General features: G+C 35.7%; 4 protein-coding genes and 1 long non-coding RNA gene across 6 annotated transcripts in view; 1 reads left to right on the top strand and 4 right to left on the bottom strand.

Moving 5' to 3' along the window:
* Positions 1–20636, bottom strand: part of LOC117991118 (L-xylulose reductase-like) — a 345757-nt gene that overhangs the window by 313630 nt on the left and 11491 nt on the right. The window lies entirely within an intron of this gene.
* LOC117991486 (uncharacterized) lies at positions 3457–8502 on the bottom strand. Its single transcript, XM_034979083.2, has 7 exons — positions 8258–8502; positions 7725–7842; positions 6608–7287; positions 6179–6368; positions 6005–6091; positions 5626–5662; positions 3457–5472 (listed from the first exon to the last, which is right to left on the bottom strand). The coding sequence occupies exons 1-7, from the start codon at positions 8328–8330 to the stop codon at positions 4123–4125; spliced, it is 2535 nt and encodes an 844-aa protein (XP_034834974.1). The 5' UTR covers positions 8331–8502; the 3' UTR covers positions 3457–4122.
* LOC117991015 (uncharacterized) lies at positions 9419–13532 on the bottom strand. The gene is made up of 5 exons (XM_034978539.2): positions 13437–13532; positions 11753–12098; positions 10967–11026; positions 10234–10395; positions 9419–9597 (listed from the first exon to the last, which is right to left on the bottom strand). The coding sequence occupies exons 1-5, from the start codon at positions 13468–13470 to the stop codon at positions 9558–9560; spliced, it is 642 nt and encodes a 213-aa protein (XP_034834430.1). The 5' UTR covers positions 13471–13532; the 3' UTR covers positions 9419–9557.
* LOC117991081 (uncharacterized) lies at positions 14347–17315 on the bottom strand. The gene is made up of 3 exons (XM_034978625.2): positions 17137–17315; positions 15172–15355; positions 14347–14646 (listed from the first exon to the last, which is right to left on the bottom strand). Exons 1-3 carry the CDS (start codon positions 17213–17215, stop codon positions 14358–14360), a joined length of 552 nt encoding a protein of 183 aa, XP_034834516.1. The 5' UTR covers positions 17216–17315; the 3' UTR covers positions 14347–14357.
* LOC138403653 (uncharacterized) overlaps positions 15752–20636 on the top strand; it is a 95346-nt gene continuing 90461 nt past the window's right edge. For both annotated transcript variants that reach the window (XR_011237870.1, XR_011237871.1), the window contains exon 1: positions 15752–15956. This is a non-coding gene — a long non-coding RNA (uncharacterized lncRNA). The remainder of the gene's footprint in view (positions 15957–20636) is intronic.

Below are 20636 nucleotides of genomic sequence, written 5' to 3'. Positions count from 1 at the left end.
GTAGGTATACGTAGACAAAGTACACAATTATGCAAGAATCAAGATGTAATTGTGTATTGAATAGACACTGCCTTTCTTGTATTATATGTATATATCCTTGTATGGTATATTGGATACCGCACTTAATAAATACCGCACTGATACCCGCTGTGGACAGCCGTTTGTTCAAACGTCTTATGCCTTAATTTAATACTTACTTGTTTTCTGAAATTTTAACCTAAGTGATAATAAATATAAAAGGCTGAAAGCTAAAAAAATAACGCGGGAATGTGGCAGCCCGACAAGAGAGTTACATTGTTAGTTGTCGTGGATCACCGACTTTCGGTCCCTACGGGGAAAACAAGGGATAAATCTCATAAAATGGTACACGAAAACATAAAATACTTACTTACGACAACGTAGACTTGTGTATTTTAGGTTTCATTTAACGATCATCTCTTTTAATATACCTACTTATAGATAGTCCTTAATTTAGCAAGAGCAGTACAATTCAAAATTCTTTATTATATTAACTTAGGACCATAAAATATAGACCCTTTGTTTTAATTTAGACGATTTTGTGAAATAATAATATATTATACTTAACTGCAGATTCTTATAAAATACTCCTTTACGTCAGCGTATTTAATTTATAATTTACTAGCTGATGCCCGCGACTTCATCCGCGTTTATTTAGGTTTTATAAAATCCCGTGGGAACTCTATAATTTTCCGAGATAAAAAGCAGCTTTACCCATGCAACAAATTACGTCGATCCGTTGCTCCGTTGCAACGAAGGATAAACCAAAAAACCAATAAATTAACAAAGCAAGTGATAGCAACATCATATTAATCACTGCTTTAAATAAAACTACTTTAGTTCTACGAGATCTTAAGTCTGATATAATATGATATGGTTACCCTACGAAGTTATATGGTCAGCCTACGAAACGAAAGGGTTGATGAAATACGATAATGTATAAAAAGCATGATTTAAACCACTGCAAATCAATTACGTATCGTAAAAATAACGCGGGAGCTTTAGGACCTACGAGATAGGACGAGCGGGCGTCCCATCGCGGAAAATATGAAAATTGGAAACGCTTCGATACCGAGCCAAATAAATTCGGCCCCTATTTGCAAGCCCGTCTCGATATTACGAGATATGTAAGTACTCGTCTTATATTCGTATGTAGGTATACTAGAGCTTTTATAGCTTGTCTGATTGAACCAACTCGTTCGGAAATCTCTGCTCTGTTCACCTCATAACGATGTTGTTCCAATGAAAATATTATAAATGTGAAAGTATTTATGGCCATGTTGTGGGCTCTTGTTAGACTTGGGACCCGTTTGGAATGCTCGTAGCTTTAGTTTTAAGCTTACGTAATTAATTATCACCATTACATCATCTTACAAATCCAACAATAGGCAGTCAAAAAATGTACAATAAAATCATCAGCTTACGTGAGTAAAACTTACAGGTGTAATCGTGGCTTAAGACTAAAGCTACGAGGGGTTCTAAATGTGCATCTAAGAAGAAACCCTACAATAAATAGTTAGTAGTAGTTTCCTTCGTAGTCTTAATATCGAATCCTTTGAGATGCAGATAGATGACTCCTCGGATTACTTGTTTCAAGCAAGCACTAATTTATTCCACAATTCTCCACGGATTTCCTCCGTATTTAAAAGTGCCACATTATCTTTCAGTGTCCTAACCAAGTTTATTACAAACATTCGAATCATTTTGGAACATCTTATTAGAATCTTAATCATAAATCTATTTTATTTATACAGTTGATAGGTATTTATTTATTTTTAGGGTTCCGTACCTCAAAAGGAAAAACGGAACCCTTTTAGGATCACTTTGTTGTCTGTCTGTCTGTCTGTTTGTCCGTCTGTCTGTCTGTCAAGAAACCTAGAGAGTACTTCCCGTTGACCTAGAATTATGAAATTCGGCAGGTAGGTATGGTCTTATAGCACACTTTAGGAGAAAAATCCGAAAACTGTGAATTTGGGTACGTATAAGTACCCTATATGGTTTCTTGACAGACACGACGGACAGACGGACATACAGACAGATAACAAAGTGATCCTATAAGAGTACCTTTTTCCTTTTTGAGGTACGGAATCAATATAATTAGTCAAACCACGTGGATTGGTCTCCGGCGTTAGCCCTAGTCCACACAGACGCTTTTCTAACGCGACACTTTTTTATTGCTTTGTTGAATTTTCAATAGTTCGTCAACGGTGGTCGTTAAATCGAATTCAGTTTGTGTTATTCCTTCAACGATTTTTTAACACGCGTAAGAAATGCATTCACGTGGAGAAGACCCATACGTGCCCATAGCTTCTAAGTGCATCCCCTACAAATCTTATTAACTTCTTATTAATTATAATGTCAAGTGAGCTACAGTGGAATGCATGTTCTGAAATGCTACGAGTTAAGTATAGTGAAAAAAAATCCGGCCAAGTGCGAGTCAGGCTCGCGCAACGAGGGTTCCGTACTTCGATCGTATTTTTTCGACATTTTGCAGGATAACTCAAAAACTATAATGCATGAAAATAAATAAAAATCTGTTTTAGAATGCACAGGTCAAGCCCTTTCATATGATACCCCACTTGAAATAATTATCTTACTTTGAAAATTGACAATACTAATTATTAGTTTATGACCACAATTTTTTTTTTGTGTGTGATGTAACCACAAATTCACGGTTTTCAGATTTTTCCCCTAATACCAGCTATAAGACCCACCTACCTGCCAAATTTCATGATTCTAGGTCAACGGGAAGTACCCTGTAGGTTTCTTGACAGACAGACAGACAGACAGACAGACAGACAGACAGACAGACCGACCGACAGACAGACAGACAACAAAGTGATCCTATAAGGGTTCTGTTTTTCCTTTTGAGGTACGGAACCCTAAAAAGGACTAAGGACGAATGGGATACAAGATAAGTAGCGCCTAAACACAGCCATCTTTCAGATTTAATGCAAAAGTGTTACCTAAAAGATAAAGCAGAGGAGGGGAGGAGATTTTTACATTTACAAGTAGATTAGGTTAGGGTCCTTTGATGAATATAATAACGGAAATATTTTTAATGTTGACAGATCAATATTAGGAAACACCAATAAGTGAAGTTAAGTTAAGTTAAGCTTTAGTAGGAAAAAATTGTTAATAACATGTACAATTTTAGGTAAAAAAAATCCGGTTTATTGGTATTATGTATCAATTTGAACAATCGATGTTATATGTATAGAACTAGCCACTAGCCAGCCGTGTTAGTTCGGGTCGGCTCTCCTAACCATATTTCTCTGTTGTTCTGTCTTGGATCATCAATGTGTCTATTTGAGCTGTTTTAAGGTCCAATATTTAAGTGACATCCAGCTTTGTTGAAGTCTTCCTCGTCGTCTGGGTCCAGCGAATAATTTCACGCGATTCTCGAATCTTCTCATTGCATGACTGTACCACCGCAGCCGTCTCTCTAAGAGTTTGTCTTCGAATGTGCGCTACTTTAAAGGTGCCCAGAATATACCGATTTTGTATCTTATCAAGTCAGGTCAGCCCACCTGGTCCACCAAGTCAGGCCACCTGCCACTTATCTAAATATATAAAAGGAAAAGGTGACTGACTGACTATCTATTAATGCACAGCTTAAACTACTGGACGGATCGGGTCGGGCTGAAATCTGGCATGCAGATAGCTATTATGACGTAGGCCACCGCTAAGAAAATATTTTTGAAAATTCAATACCTAAGAGGGTGAAATAGGGGTTTGAAATTTGTGTAGTCCACGCGGACGAAGTCGCGAGCAGTAATTATTATAAAACTGTACACCATCACCTATGCCTTCCTATTTTAACAAAAAAATACATTTGATTAAGATTAATAAAAATTTTGGTCCAAAGTTAACAAATCCTGACTCGTGCAACCTATTTTACTTTTATGAACGGTAAAATTTTATTGACTCCGTAATATAATTTTAACCGCCTGTCATGCAACTTTTAGTGGCACTAAATCGAAAAATCCATTATTTAATTTTAGATTTAAAGAAAAATGTTGCTCAGCATCTGAATATAAACTTCTCGTTGCAGTGAAATGCACAGTAAAGGGTTACTGAGATTAAAATTGACTTAATCCATATTTAATCTATGTAATCGAAATGATTTATTTCAGGAAAGTATAATTGTGGTACTCCTGAAATTCTTTTAACTGGTGAAAAATAAGAAAGTTTTACGTTTCTATTTACATAATAACTATTGCTATTGTCTTGGAAATATTTCCTACGATGCAACAAATACGGATTTATCTGTTGGTTTAAAAACGATTGTTTTATTGTATTTTGTGAAAATGGGTTTGCTACTGCTGGAATCTGATGAATTTTGTTAGTGTTTTCAAAATTGTAATTAATTTGTGCATATTTCTTGTTAAATAATGGGGTAGCTAGTGTTGGAATGTTATGAGTTTGATTTATTGGTTTTATAATTCTATTGGTATTTTGACCATTCCAGGCTACAAACTTTTGAGAACTGTGCATGCGAAGATCTGGCAAATTGACATTAGGTTTTACAATGTTATTTTTACTACTTTTGTAATTATTGGCGTTTTTTTCTTGTTTGATTTTATTAAAATATGGCAATACAGAATTTTGAAAATTATTCCTTGAATCACGTGACTTCTCTGGCCACAAATCAATGTTAAGATTTCTACGAGAAGTACCTGGATTTTTCATACTAGATTTATTTTTACTCTGAATCTTCTTTTTGGCAGCTTCCATAACTTTAACTATATTTTCTATTTCTTGTAAAGTTAAAGAGGGTGCTGTAGAAGCTATAATTTCAACTTTATTTTCCATGTCAAAAAGTAATTCATTACTTCTTTTTAAGTATTCAAATTTCTTGTTTTTGGTTTTTAAGTACGCTAATGGGGATCGCACCGAACGTTCCCAAAATGATGATGGTGAATTATTGTTAAAATATGGATCATTCTTTATTTTATTTGACGTTTCCTCCAATTCAACATTTTCTTGTGTATCAATTCCTCGTATCATAGTGGCTATTTGCCTGCCCAAATTAGCATAGTACGATTCATCTGACTTGTGATGCATCGGGCGGCTTGTCCTTCGCCCATCAGGTGTATACAAAGGAACACTATAGTCAGAAAACTGTTTTTTATGTAATTCAATACTATCTAAGGGATTATATTCTATAGGTGGTAAATCATTTGATTTATTATTGAGATCGACGCGATGTATAAGCTCGGTGATGTATTTAAAGTCTACATTATCAGGCAAACTTCCATCTTCCTGCATAAGTTTTTGGTTTCTGTCGTTATTCAAGAATTCATTATCAACTATCCCATTATCTAAAAATTGACTTTCGGTGTCTACGTTGTGATCTATGAATTTGTTTGAATAATTTTTTTTGATCTTTTTCAAAGGTGCCCCGAACAACTTGGCAGAAGGATTTCCCATTTTTTCTTTAAGACGTTCCAACTGAAAAATTTTTTTTTTAAATTTATATCATCCATCATAATTTCATACATTAATATTTATTTACTTTTAAATTTAATTTTGAACATTTATATATTTATCAAACAATAACAAATCCAAATACATTAATTGTTTAAAATTAAACGAAAAACTTACAATTTTCTGGCGTTCGAAGTACTTTAAGTTATTGATCCTGTAAGAAAAATCTTCAATCAGTAGTGTTTTAAATATTTATTACTATTTAAGTATAGTACAAATTTTCTCAAAAGTAACTAAATTAAATTAGGGACAATTCTTTTCAATTGTCAATGGACGCCTTTATTTGTCTGTTATAGCTTATTTATTTGGTTACTTATTTGGTGACTAACAGCCGAAATTCTAGGCAATTTCTATGTGTAGATCTACGTACGTTCCTTAGCAATGTTTATATTTTTCAATAATTGTATGTTAAGGAATAAGGTAGGTTAGTAACATAGACTCTGAGAAACAATGAACAAAATAATACTTTTGTAACATTTATGTATAATTTAATTACCCTTGTCCAGTATCTGCTCTACTCGTATCATTGTTTAAAAATTTTGCAGCTTTTTTCTTCTTTTTGTTTTTTAAGCGCAGTGCTCTTCTGGAAATTTTAGAGAAATGTGAATACCAATATGAATGTTTATTATATCTTACGCTAAGTTCAAACCCCTTTTGAAATAACTCTTACGTGTCAGTTTTAGCTGCATCGGTAGTTGTCGTATCGTCAGTTGTTTCAGGCACGCTAGATGGAACAGTTGTATCTGTAAGTACGGTACTGACAGAAGCTGTCGTAGGGGCTGGAGCAGTAGTTGTAGTAGGAGCAGCAATTGTAGTTGGAGCGGAAGTAGTAGTTGCAACGTTGCCGTTATCTATACAACCTGAAAAAATTGTAATTAATTTAAAAAAAAACTATAAAATTAACGCATGAATATGATTTATCAACACTTAGAAATTAGCATTAAATACAATATTGAATTAAGTATTCAAGACAAATTGGAAAAAATTAAGATTGTTATTTAGATCAATTAAATTAACATTGATACTTTTATAGATACCTTACTTCATAGTCTTCTACCTAATCAAAACTGGGGTAACCCTAGTACATGTATAAGCTAACCTGTTATTGGACACAGCGGTACAGGAGGAACTGGTACCATCGGATACATGGGCACAATTGGTGGTGGGGGCAAACCTATTGGAGGATAAAATGGTGTATCTAAATTAGGCAAGAATATAAAGCTTGGCAACGGTCGCTTTGGCTTTTTATTTATCATGACTATCTTTTTATGGCCGTGTTCGTCATCGTCATGTTTATGATGATTACTTTCATTTACTTCGTAGTCCATAGACGATAAATCCTCACTAGAACATGAATCACTTGAATCTGAACTAGATTTTGAAGATAAATCGAACAAGCTATCATTTTCTGTGATTCGAAGTAACTTTCTTCTTAATTGTTCCTTTTTGCCTTTTTGTTTTGATGATTTTCCACCTTTACGTGGTTTCTTACTTTTATTGGGGATTTTGATTGTTGGTTGTGATGCACCCCGTCTGGTCAAAATATCTTTATCATTTGTATTGTTAATTACTTGGTTCTCTATGGTTTTAAAGAACTGATTGTAGAGCCAGTCTCCTAAGTCATTTGCGTCTTTGGCTATTTCATCAACAGATCCATCAATCTTGTAGGTGGAAGCAGGGTCAGTATCATTTAGTACTGTATTAGGTGTCACTTCAATTTTTTGATCCCGAGTCGTTTTTAACACATTTTCCCGCCTATAATGTTCGATCAATCTTGTGCTGGAAAAAAAAACGACTTACTTGAGATAAATAGTAAATATGTAGGAGTTATTGTTTTATTGAGTAACTACCTACCAACTTGTACATTTTTATAATATTTCGAAAACTTCTACAAAGACCGAAGATATAAAAAAACCCGGCCAAATGCGAGTCAGGCTCGCGCAACGAGGGTTCCGTACTACAGTCGTATTTTTCCGACACAAATTTTTAATTCATGACCACTTTTTTTTTTGTGTGATGTAACCACATATTCACGGTTTTCAGATTTTTCCCCAAATGTCTGCTATAAGACCTACCTACCTGCCAAATTTCATGATGTCAACGGGAAGTACCCTGTAGGTTTCTTGACAGACCGACAGACAGACAACCAAGTGATCCTATAAGGGTTCCGTTTTTCCTTTTGAGGTACGGAACCCTAAAAAGATGAAAATACCTACTTGGGTTCGCATATTTTCGTATCAGTGTCAAAATAATATCCTGGATGACAGTGGCAGCCTATCACACATCCTGGTATCTCGTCGATGCAGTATTCGAATCTGCCATGATCACCACATTCTGAAAGGAATTACTGTCAAATTAATGACGTAGCTAAACCATATTATTTTCATGATGTAAAGCCTGCTATCGACTTGAGAAATCTGATTGGTCTGCTAAAGATATAGAGAAAGAGCCAGCGCGTGCCAGACCTTCGTTATTTTATAAAAGTTGAAAGTTTCTCTGCGTATTGTCCACAACACTGGGAGGAACGTTTGTTTGGATGTTTGTTGGGATCATGGTGGATTTGGGAGATTACAGGTAATAAAGGTGTAAAAAATCTTACGTCAAAGTATATAAACTCTATGTTTTATATTTTCTTCGGAATAGTCATGCCGACTAAGCCGATTTCACGCACGACCGATATCAGTGAAAAAATAATATAACTAAACATAAAAATTGTATAAAACATAATTAAGTGACCATTTCTACTCACCGTATGTACCATCGCCTGAAACGCAGGATTGTAGTATGGATTGTAGCACAAATACTATGAGTGCGCTCCACATGGGTGCTGATAACACAAAACACAACTTCGAAAAATCATAAACTTATGTTTTTGTACAACAAGCTACCTAGTTGTTGCAAAAAGTCTATCGTAACCGGATACAACGTCCATAAAACATGTTCAAACCACAAACGTAAAAAATCGTTTGAAACGTTTTTATCCGTGTTAAAGTAAAAAAAAAAATTTTTTTTGTAACAAACTGCAATTGTTTATTATTTTATATATACATATATTATATGTAATTTAATGTGCAATGTTTTGATGTTGTTAAAAAAAAGCAGCGCCACACAGCACACTCTTGAAAATCTTAATGGAATTATTTTCAACGTACAACTGTAAGTGTAAGTAATGTACTTACTTAATAAGTAGGTACTTTACTAGGTTATACAGTAAGTAATTAAATTATTATTATTTTTCAGAAGGCAGTACAAAACTGCAGTGTTTGCTAAATCTGAAATTTTATCTTCGTAATGAAAAAGTACGATACAAAGGAAGCGTGAATGAAACAAAAAAGCAAAGCGACACATTCTAGAGAACAATGGTTTTTTGTTTTACCTACTTTTTAGCGATTTAACAATGTTGTATTGTGTAAATGAATTGGTTTTGTTTAATTTATCCTGTATAGGTTGGTTTTTCTTAATTTGATGTCACATAAAATATGACATGATTCATAAATATAATAAACTTATAATAAAGGTGCAAAAATCTTACGTCAAAGTATAAAATTAATCAGTACCTCAGTACCCTTATTATAAATGCGAGAGTGTGTTTGTTTGTTGGTTTGTTGCTTTGTCCTTCAATCACGTCACAACGGTGCAACGGATTGACGTAATTTTTTGCATGGGTAATGGGTATAGATGGAGAGTGACATAGGCTACTTTTATCTCGGATAATCAAAGAGTTCCCACGGATTTTTTTAAAACTAATTCCGTGCGGACGAAGTCACGGGCATCAGCTAGTTAAGTATAAAATAATTTAAAATATATGGTACCTACCTAGACAATAATAACTAAAATAACTTTAGCAATTCTTTTCTAGCTTTTCTACAAAATTATTTAAATACCTAATATAAAAAAGAGATGCAATGTCTTTCTTAATAGAATTACTTTATATCAGAGTAAATAGAAGGTTCAAATATCGTGGGAATATGATCCTCTTTCTTCGCCAGAGGGTCCTCAAGGTTGCATGTACCTATTGTGTGTGTATCAATGACATTTGTTCGTTTTCTCTAAGCATCCTCGCCGAGGTCGGGAATTCCTTTGAGGCCTCTGTAAAGGGAACACAATATGTGTCGCATAAATAAATATCTCTACTGTTATAAAATTGTAAGGGATCCTATACACGTTGGGGTCCTAAGGTGCTGGAATGGGGACCTCGCACCTGAAGGCGCAGCGTTGGAAGACTCCCCACTAAGTGGACGGACGACATCAGACGAGTCGTAGGAAGCCGCTGGATTCAGGCGGCCCAAGACCGTGGCGTGTGGAAGTCCCTAGAAGAGACCTATGCCCAGCAGTGCAAGTCTATCGGTGTTGTTGATGATGATGATGATGATATACATTAGGACAGCATGATGGGCAGCCAAACATAAGGACGATCTCACCAAAATCATCATCATCATGATCAACCCATCACCAGTCCACTATACTGGCACGGCTCTCCTCTCAGAATGAGAAGGTTCATAGGTCATAGTCCACCACGCCCAGTGCGAATTGGCAGACTTCACACATCTTTGAGAACATTTTAAAGCACTCTCAGGCATGCAGGTTTCCTCACGATGTTTTCTATCACCGTTAAAACAAGTGATATTTGATTTCTTAAAACCCACCTAGGTCTGAAAAGTTAGAAATGCGACGTCTTAACCGCTCATGTCCAAAATAATATAAAGTAGGTAAATATTTCCTTACTTAGTGCATTCCTCGGGTAGGACGCATTTATGGGTGCGATCGTCCCGAACATACGGCTGAATGCAGATGCACCCGGGCTCGCAGAAAGGGTAACAGCGGCGCAGTCGTTCGCGCGGGTTGTCGCATGTCACTGCGGCGCAACCAGCGAAGCATGGCTCGTATCTGGAAAAATAAATACTCCGGAATTAAATGAATCTATTTAGGTCCAGTTTCATAACAGGCGATTAAAGCTACGTTACGTTTATCATTAACTTTGAGCGTCAATAAAAATAAAATGGGCTGCACAAATCAGGATTTGTTAAGTTGGGATCATATTTAAAATTTATCATGTAGGTATGAATATTGACTTTTGCAACCCACTTTGCAAATGACGAGCTATTATGAATTTTTTTTTGGTAAGTACCGAAACGTGGAAACTGATGGCGAGTTGACTTCAAGTAATTTAGCGTGCTATGGGATTTCTATAAAGGATAAAGTCAGTCACATTCAGTACCTATATGGTAGTTGTGGTAATTAGGTGATATCAGAATAGTGGGTGGCACTGATTAGCTGCGAAAGGACAAAGACAGACAGCTTGACGTTATTTCAAAGAGTCCTATACCTATGTCCAAAAATGGATGCATTGCTGATGCGTATGCCTTTAACATATTTTATACCTATAGATAATATAACGCGTAAAATTTTACTCCTCGCCATTTTAACTTTTTGTGCATGACGTCACATTGTATCCTACCTTTCATTTTGCTTTTCGCAAGTCATCGTAAACGGAGTTTTCTTCTCTGACTCTTTCCCTCTGTAAATAATATGTGTAAGTAAATAGAAATAATAAACCATGAACACAATGCAGATGACAATTACGTGACCTTAGTAATTAGTCTAAATATATAAAAGGAAAAGCTGACTGACTGACCGACTGACTGATCTATCAACGGACAGCTCAAACCACTGGACGGATCGAGCTGAAAGGGGAATGCCAGGTGGCGATAGGCCTACCCTCACATGAAACTATATCGAATCCACAGTATATAATACTTAAGAACTTAAAATTTTTGAACAAATAATATTATAACATCATTTTTTGACAATAATAATCTCGGCATTCCCCTTTGGCATACAGGTAGCTATTACAACGTAGCTTACCGCTAAGAGAGGTTTTTTGAAAATTGAACCCATAAACGGGTAAAAAAGTGATTAAAGTGTAGTCCGCGCGGACAGTCACGGGAATAAGCTACTTTAGAATAAATTTGGTTTTTCTTTCGATTCAATAAAAATGATCCTTACCTACATGAAACTGAGTCGATCAGTATTAAATTTCTTTTTGTCAATTTCATTGATTTTTATAGACAACTCACGCTTGACAAAAAATTTACTATGCCAAAATTGTTTTCATAAAAAAAGAGCTAAAGGTTCCTAAGACAGTATCCCTGGATCTCCTATGATTCTGGTTTTTCCCATACTGTCCCAGTTGAAAAAAAAAACACTGTACCTATACGGAATAGAATATCAAAAGGCTACTTACGAAAAAGCCGGCGAGCGTCCGACCTCAGCGCTCCTCATTTTATGAAGCATATTCATTTTGTCATCGTCCTCATAATGCCTCTGTCCTCTATACACGCTCGCTGAGGGATCCATCTCCCGTTGTCTATCCAACCCTCCGAAACGTTTCGGCTCCGGATCGTCGGAATACACGTCGGGAATGTCGCGATCATATCTGTCATCCCAGTCTTTGTGGTCCTGGTCGAACGGTTTTAATAAAGCTTTCTTTCTCCAATTCCGCCTATCGTCTACAAAAGAATGCCTTTTGATTCCGTCGGGGTCATCGTAATCGTAGGAATTTAGTCTGTTCGCATTCGCAACTATATTATCTGAAAGTGGAAGTTATTGAAATACTAGCGGATACCCGGCGTATGCTACTTACTACGCTCAAAAATAATAACAATAAAAACCCTCGCAGGTTTAGTTTTACTAGTAAGTTTAGGTACGCAATTAATTATTATCACCACTATTTACAAATCCAACAACTGACTATCCAAAAGTGTAGGTACAACAGTACCTTCATTGAATAAATGATTTGACTTTGATTTTGACATTGTCTTTGTAATGACACCGGTTTGGGCTTAGATGAAGGTTTTGGGGCACATCGGATCGGTACGATGTTTTCAAAGTCAGATAGAAATATTTAGTAATATTATATTATAGTGCCTTAACCTGCTACCAATCGTCTATTATCGATAAAATAGTGCAATAAAACCTTCCTCAATTCCAAAACAAATTCCAATTTGATTAAGTCATAAGTATAAGTATTTATATTGAGGACGTATCCCTATGGGACGTAGGTACCTACTTATGCAAATGCATCGATGTTGCAAATGCCATACCTAAATATAAACTCTGGTAAATAAACAAATATATTTTTCTGAAGTTTGAAATGTTTATTATTGTATTGCTTATTATTATATTCATTATATTAGATACTAGCTGATCCGCCCGGCTTCGCTCGGGTATACACAACACACCACACACACAACACAAGTAGGTATAACACATAATATACAGCCTATGATATTTGAGGATAAAGTAGCTTTCTAATGGGGAAAGAATTATTAAAATCGGTTCAGTAGTTTCAGAGTTTATCGATTACAAACCACAAATATAAAACATATTACTATTACTATTATTTAAAAAAACAACCAAGTGCGAGTCAGTCTCGCGCACCGAGGGTTCCGTAGTCGGGTATGCATTTCATTACATTTTGCACGATAAATCAAAAACGAATGGATGGATTAAAAAGAAATAAAAATCTGTTTTAGAATATACAGATAAAGTCCTTTCATATGAACCACCTGATACCACTTGGTATATATATTTGTTCATTAACACTTTTTAATTTTTTTGTGTGAAGTAACCACAAACCCATGATTTTCAGATTTATTCTTTTACTTGTGCTATAAGACCTACCTAATTTCATGATTCTAGGTCAACGGGAAGTACCCTATAGGTTTTCTTGACAGACATGACATACAGACGGACAGACGGACAGACGGACAGACAGACAGACAGACAGACATACAGACAGACAACGAAGTGATCCTGTAAGGTACGGAACCCTAAAAACTTGAATACAATTGTGTTCCTACCTATCTTCTATTCATTAAAATTAATCAAACAATAAAGTATGTCAATAAATGTTTATGTAAACTTACAAAGCAAAAGCGCCAGTAATAATAAATAACGCATTTTCTTGTTCGATGATCAGTCAATCCATTTAGGTTTAGTAATTTGCTTTTCCGTTCCAAATTACGGTCTCTCCTAATCAAACCAATCACTTGCTTGATTGTTTGATAAAAGAACTAAACAACGGCGGATGTGTTTAACGATTGCAAAAAAATAAGCAGTGGTCAACAATTTCCTAGTTATAAAGAGGTAGGTACCTAATAGGTATTTGCTGTAGCAGTTTTTAAATAATCCGTTTGTTAATTACCTACGTATGTAATAATGATTAATTGAGCATTAGTAATTTGCATTTATTTAGCATTTTTTTGATTATGTAGGTAGTCAATTCTGTAACAGATCTCTATCAGTTCCGTAACTATTTATTTTATTCGTGCTTTTTCTAATATGGCATCGAAAGTTATTAACCATAGGCCTGCCATAGGCATACAATGTTCTTTATATAGGTACTTTAAGTATTTCCGGATTATATAAACGAAAAAACTCCGGATGAAGTATATAACTAATTTATATCCCTAGCCTATGTCCGTCGGCTCCATAATGTAGAATGGAATAGAATACATTTTTATTCAAGTAAACTTTTACAAGTGCTTTCTCTAAAGGTACTTTCGTCAAAATCGGTTTATCGGATAGACCGTGAAAAGATAACAAATAGGCGGACACTTTTACTATATTAGCTGTTGAAAAAATGATGATGACAATATCATATTGAATGAAATAAAAAGAAAAGTAAGGTTTTATTACAGAAGGTGGTATTAGGGAATTATTTTTGAGTGGCTAATTGTCGTTTGTTAGTTTTAGATGAGTATCTTGGGTAGAATAATAATATTTCTTGGTACTTCCTGAAAAATATAATAGTATTTGTTGGAATAGTTTTTATTATAATATCAGAATCAATATTTTGCATTAGATTTCATTCGTTGAGCGTCGTTCTGTATCAACTTCCTCGGTTGCAGTGCCTTGATGGGTGGCGGAGCGATTACTATGTTGAAATAATTCCCCATTCTGGAGACTTCTGCGGCTCGTTTGAAGTCATCTACATGGTTAGGGAGATTTTCGACATCGCTCAGTTCTAAGTTGTCCTCTTTCTTGACATGGGCTCTTTGTATTCTTCCTGAAGGTTTTGGAGGCACTGGTGGTTTAGCCGATCTTCTACTTGGCACCGGTATACCCATCTGTGTCCTAAAAGCAACAATTTTTAACACATTCTAAAAAATCCTAATAATAGCCAACTCCAAAAAAAACTCTAATTGGTAAATTGAAATAGTTATGTTGAGCGTCTAATCATTCTTTATCCCATCAATAGGCCATGGTATACGACAACCATGTCTCATTCACTTTAGCTGTACTTAGGCTTTATTGTTTATAATATCTTAATGTAGTTCAGTATTGATGTCAAACACTTAGCTCTAGGTATGAACTAAAAAAGATTTAATTATATTAATTAAAAAATAAGGAAACCGACGTATCCTAATTCCTAACCCCATTGCATCCCAGAGTCCTCCTACGCTTTCTTATAAGTGATTCACAGTTATTCATCTTGAAAATGTATACCAAGATTATAAATAAGCTCAAGAACGTTGCGACACAATGTACAATCGGACATCAATACCCACAGCATACAACATAGGTACATATAGTTGATATATAGGTATACACTTACGTATAATTACAAAAACATAGACAATCAAGGTCAGAGTCACGTACGGTGAGCAATCTTGAGGTAAGACGCATTGGTGAGTGCGGTCATCTCGAACGTAAGGGTCCTCACACACGCAGCCGGGCTCGCAGTAAGGGTAGCAGGGACGTAAGTGATTCCGCGGGTTGTCGCAGGAGATCTCAGCGCAACCGCCGAAACAAGGCTCGTACACTTCATTCGGCCAAAAACATGCTGAAAATTAGCAGAATATGATATTTTACACCAAGCAAGAATAAATCTAAAAATGTATGAACAAGATAGTATTAGCAATAAACAATCGAAAAAATGTTGATTTCAGTTTATAAATTATATAACTAATTCATTTTAAAGATTTCAATTTTTTTATCTGTACTACAAATATCCAAAACGCAGTATACACTATACAGTAGCCGCCATGTTAATACCGACTGTGAGACGTCACACCGCGAAAATTTAAATGTATTTTTATTGCACTTATCGATCGAATAAAATTTTTGTGAATTTTTTGATAGTTTAATATCACTTTAGGATCAAATATGGACACTTTAAAAAAAAGGGTAAATTACCCTATTATATGATTCTGCGTTTTTCAAAAGTCTGTAAGATTCTTATTGTTACGCTGCTGTTGAGTAGTTGTACCTAGGTATTCTAGGTAATAGGTATAGAATATAGATACTGATACGCTTACAAGCACACAGAGCTACTTTAGTGCATTTTTTATAATATTTATTTTAGTTCTTAGTGGTCTTCCTCCTAGAAATAATATTGCTGAAGGCTGGGCGCATAACAATATTATTATGAAAAGAAAAAAATCGTAAGTACCAAAAAAAAGCGATTAAGTGCGAGTCAGACTCGCGCAGGAAGGGTTCCGTACCCATAGTACCTACAAGAAATAGTTCTTTTAATTTTTTTTTTAATTTTCATGGTCGCAATTTATTGTTATAACGGCATAGAAATACACATTCTGTGAAAATTTCAAGTCTCTACCTATTATGCTTTACGAGATACAGTCCGCCGACAGACAGACGGACGGGCGGACAGCGGAGTCTTAGTAATAAGGTCCCGTTAGCACCCTTCGGGTACGGAATTTTCAAAAATGACCCAATAATAATTTTACCCAAACAAATCAAAGAAAGTTCGATTTACGTAAAAATCAGAAATCTAGTAGTTTTTACACATTCGTTGTCAGGGACTCTAAAGATTAAGGTTTTCTAATCTTGGAAATAAATCTAATGTTGAACACGAGATCTCTTAAGTTCTTTTGCAGTCGTTTTCACAGATCCATTACGAGCCCCTTGGGGACAACTGGTAGCCTAGACTTACCTCGTCTAACTTTATTTATCTTACTTATACTGAAACAGAATTTATCTAAAGAAACCCCCCATTTCTTAAAGGTGGAAAATCTTACTTTTACTACTTGACATTCGACGTAATATTAATTTTAAAAACCGCAGACTTGCACAAAGAGGGTTCCGTACAAAAACTATTATGAACAAAATTAAATAAAAATCTGTTTTAGAATATACATAATATACATATAAATTATGAACAAAATTAAATAAAAATCTGTTTTAGAATATACAGGTAAAGCCCTTTCATATGATACCCCTAAAGTTATCTTACTTACTTTGAAAATTAAATTACTAATTATTTGTTCATGAACACATTTAATTTTTTTTGCGATCTAACCACAAATTCGCGGTTTATGGATTTATTCCTTTTACTTGTGCTATAAGACCTACCTAGCTATTTTTTTTTTATTTTTTAGCTGCCATATTTCATGGTTCTAGGTCTTGTGCTATATAAGACATTGCTGCCTGCCTTTCACGTTTCTAGATCAACGGGACGTACAGGTACTCTATGGGTTTTAAGTGCTTTTTTGATTCCCTTGTTGGGTCTAGACAGACAGACAACGAAGTGATCCTAAGGGTTCCTTTTTTCTCTGAAGATACGGAGCTCTAAAAGCGGCAAAATGAAAAGTAAAAAATACCAACCTTTGGAGATTTTCTCTTCGTCTCTACATTTCACAAACATAATCCAATAGCTGGCGATAAAAAACATGTACACTTTCATTATCACAAGCTATAAAACTGATTTGAGGCTTTACGTACGTGAATTAAGACGTTAAGATATTAAGCGAACAACGAAATTGGTTTTAAGTGCTTTTTATTAAGAGCTATAATTACGTGAAAGGGTGTAAATAATAACAAAGACATAAGTTATAATCTGAGAGGCAGTAGTATATTTTGCGGAGGTGCTTGATAAAAGCAAAGTGTAAATTGGTTAATTTACACGTTTATTTCAATTTTATTTATTTGTACAATCATTTTGTGTAACAGATGTTAGGTATAGAGTTTCGGGTTTCCAGTAAAACTAAGTATTCCATTTTATCTTACCAGGCATGTAAAATTAGTAGGTACCTACTTATAGTATTACCTACTACATACTAGAATTAAATTACAGATTTTTTAAATTCATCTATTCTTGGAGAAACACTTTCCCGTAAGCCACTTTTTTCTTTAAAAAGTCTTGATTTAAAAAGATAGGTAAGTTTGTTCACTTTGCTTACTATTGCGTGAAGTTATGAATTATGATATGTACATCTGTACATTGCATGACATTTAAGAGTCCCCGCAGACCACAAACTTTTTATCGGCCGATAGTTTGGTCGGTTTCTTAATCAGTATGAAGATGTAATCGTTATAATTTGCGCACTTACATACATCTTCATACTGATTAAGAAACCGACCAAACTATCGGCCGATAAAAAGTTTGTGGTCTGCGGGGACTCTTTTACATTACCACTCGCACGTCAACCGCGCTCGCCCGCACCGGGATAGCGCGCGGGCTGAGCGGGTGTGCAGGGCGTTCCCTCCCCGATTGTCATCTTGACCTATCGCGTACTATACGTAGCACCGTAAAGTTGGTAGGTATTTGGTAAACAGAAGCGTTGTCATTTACCGGTTCCCAGTTAAGCCAGGTTTGATTGAATTATAGCTTGTGTTGCTAGTTACCTGTGCCCCGGTGCCCGGGTCACGTCCTCTCCTTCATCCTTGATATTGTAAACATAATAAACTTGTAGCTTCGAAATTTATAACGTAATACGTGACTAATATACGTTGTAAACATTGTTTAGTGAGGAAACTTTTGTTGCCACTATATCATTTTGTTTTAAATTGTTCTTGTTTACCTACTTGACAATTATAATCAATTTCTCCGGATTTTTTGCGAAAGTTTGCTGCAATTGACATACACAATGCCATTTTAAACAGAGATAATCTATATTAATGATTAATTAACATTTAGCTTTCTCTTGCAATGTAGGTTGCTTAAATCATGGAGATCACTATTCAATAAAACTTCCATATGGCTATTACACTACAGGCGTACAAAATACCAAAGTAAGCTAACATAATATACTAAGTATTTTCTAATTATTTGAACATAATTTACTTTTTATTATTGATTGACTTTTCAAGTTATTAGGACGTTAGGCGTCCGTGACTCGAGAAGGCGACAGTCGTTTGCAGTCGTTCAATTTCGCTTAGCGTTTTTTTATATAGCATAATCCATCACTCATCATAGGCGGTCTAGTAGATAAACTATAAAAACTTTTACGAAAACATTCATTATTATAAAAAGATAAAACAACCCTGGAACTCGCAAAATATGTTTTTGCACAGGTGTTTTTTTACGAAAGTTATAGAGTCCACTATGTGAATGTACGAGTCGCCAGTACAGTACGCGGCAGAAAATAACCTACATCGACCTTTAAAAAGATATAGCGGTTTTATAGAGCATTGTCTCTGTCGTTGAGACCGACAAAACGTTACGTATAAGTATGAGCGACAGAGACAAAGCTCTACAAAGCCGAAATCTCTTCTATAGGTCGATGTACATTATTTTCTGCCGCGTACTGTACACGCGATACCTATACGGAAAACAACAATATTTTTATGAACATACATACCATTGCGCCATATGTCGCAGACATCGACAATGTAATAAAATGTACGAAATGTTACGACCGGACTTCCGAATTATTTATATTTCATACAATAAAGTTTTTTGCGATCTTAAACAATAAAAAAATTAAAAAACAACGGTCAAGTGCAAGTCAGACTCGCGCAACGAGGGTTCGACATTATTGCATAATAAATTAAAAATTGTTATGCATATAAATAAATAAATTTTTTGAATGTTTAGAATGTTTTAGAATGTACAGGAAGCCCTTTCATATCATGCCCCATTTGGTATATTAATCTTAATTTGAAAGTAGTAAATACTAACTATTTTTTTATGAATCCATTTTAACTTTTTTTTGTGTTGTAACCACAAATTCGCGGTTTTCGGATTTTTCCCCTTACGTGTGCTTGAGACCTACCTACCTGCCAAATTTCATGACTCTAGGGCAACGGGAAGTACCCTATAGGTTTCTTGACAGATACGACAAACTGACAGACTGTAAGGGTTCCTTTTTTCCTTTTGAGGTACGTAACCCTAAAAAGATGTATCTACTATAAATTTGGAAAATTATTGCTTTGCATTAAACTTTTATTAATGTGCTTTACATTCAGCTTGCCATGAGGAAGAAATATTGTAACATACATAATAGTACGCGAGAGGTCGAGACGGTAATCGGGGTGGGGACGCCCCGCACACCCGCACACTTACAGCCCACGCGCGAATTCGGTGCGGGATAACGCGGGTGACGTGTGGGTGTGCGGGGCGTCCTCCCGCCTCATACCCCGTTTGCGATCTCAACCTGTCGCGTATTAATACCTATATAAAAATCCCATGGGAACTCTTTCATTTTCCGGGATAAAAATTAGCCTATGTCACTCTCTAGGTCTTCAACTATACCCACAGAAAAAATCACGTCAATCCATCGCTCCGTTGCGACGTGATTGAATGACAAACCAACAAACCAAAAAACCCATAAACCAACAAACATTACTACACACTTTTGCAATTATAGTAAGGGTAGTGATTTAATTTTAATTTGCCAAATGGTTTGGCACGTAGCGATGGCAAGAGACCAGACGGTATGACTCTTGTCCCGTGGATTGTGGAAGCAAGGTAGGTCGCTTGTGTGGGATGCCACGTGTGTGGATACACTGGCGCTGTCACACGTACACGGTACAGGCGACCTCCGTGGCGGCCGGAGCGGCGCGGCGGCTACTAAGGCAGAAAGGGCCAAGAGGCGCAAATATGAGAATATAGAAAATAGTTTCATATTTGTGCCTTTTGGGGTGGAGACCATGGGTTCGTGGGGCGAGGATGCTAGATCCTTTTTTGAGGACCTTTCATCCCGTCTCGCGGAATCCACGGGGGACCGGAGGGCTGGCAGTTACCTCGGTCAGCATATTAGTCTGGCCATTCAACGAGGTAACGCTGCCAGCGTTCTGGGCACCCTGCCTCGTTGCGGTGGTTTAGATGATATTTTCGATTTGTAATTTTTATGTTCTAGAATAAGTTTGGTATTTTTGTTTTT

This window comes from Maniola hyperantus, chromosome 19 (genome assembly GCF_902806685.2).
Source record: "Maniola hyperantus chromosome 19, iAphHyp1.2, whole genome shotgun sequence".
NCBI classification, from domain to species: domain Eukaryota; kingdom Metazoa; phylum Arthropoda; class Insecta; order Lepidoptera; family Nymphalidae; genus Maniola; species Maniola hyperantus.
This window is presented reverse-complemented; position numbering and strand designations above follow the sequence as displayed.

Coding starts and splice junctions, on each gene's coding strand:
- LOC117991486 (XM_034979083.2), bottom strand. CDS start 8,330: ATGTGGAGCGCACTCATAGTATTTGTGCTACAATCCATACTACAATCC. Junction 7,843..8,257: donor TTCAGGCGATGGTACATACG/GTGAGTAGAAAT, acceptor AATTCCTTTCAG/AATGTGGTGATCATGGCAGA. Junction 5,473..5,625: donor ACTTCGAACGCCAGAAAATT/GTAAGTTTTTCG, acceptor AAAATTTTTCAG/TTGGAACGTCTTAAAGAAAA.
- LOC117991015 (XM_034978539.2), bottom strand. CDS start 13,470: ATGCGTTATTTATTATTACTGGCGCTTTTGCTTT. Junction 11,027..11,752: donor GGACGCTCGCCGGCTTTTTC/GTAAGTAGCCTT, acceptor TATTATTTACAG/AGGGAAAGAGTCAGAGAAGA. Junction 10,396..10,966: donor TGCGAAAAGCAAAATGAAAG/GTAGGATACAAT, acceptor TTATTTTTCCAG/ATACGAGCCATGCTTCGCTG.
- LOC117991081 (XM_034978625.2), bottom strand. CDS start 17,215: ATGAAAGTGTACATGTTTTTTATCGCCAGCTATTGGATTATGTTTGTG. Junction 15,356..17,136: donor CGAAGAGAAAATCTCCAAAG/GTTGGTATTTTT, acceptor GCTAATTTTCAG/CATGTTTTTGGCCGAATGAA. Junction 14,647..15,171: donor TTACCTCAAGATTGCTCACC/GTACGTGACTCT, acceptor TGTTGCTTTTAG/GACACAGATGGGTATACCGG.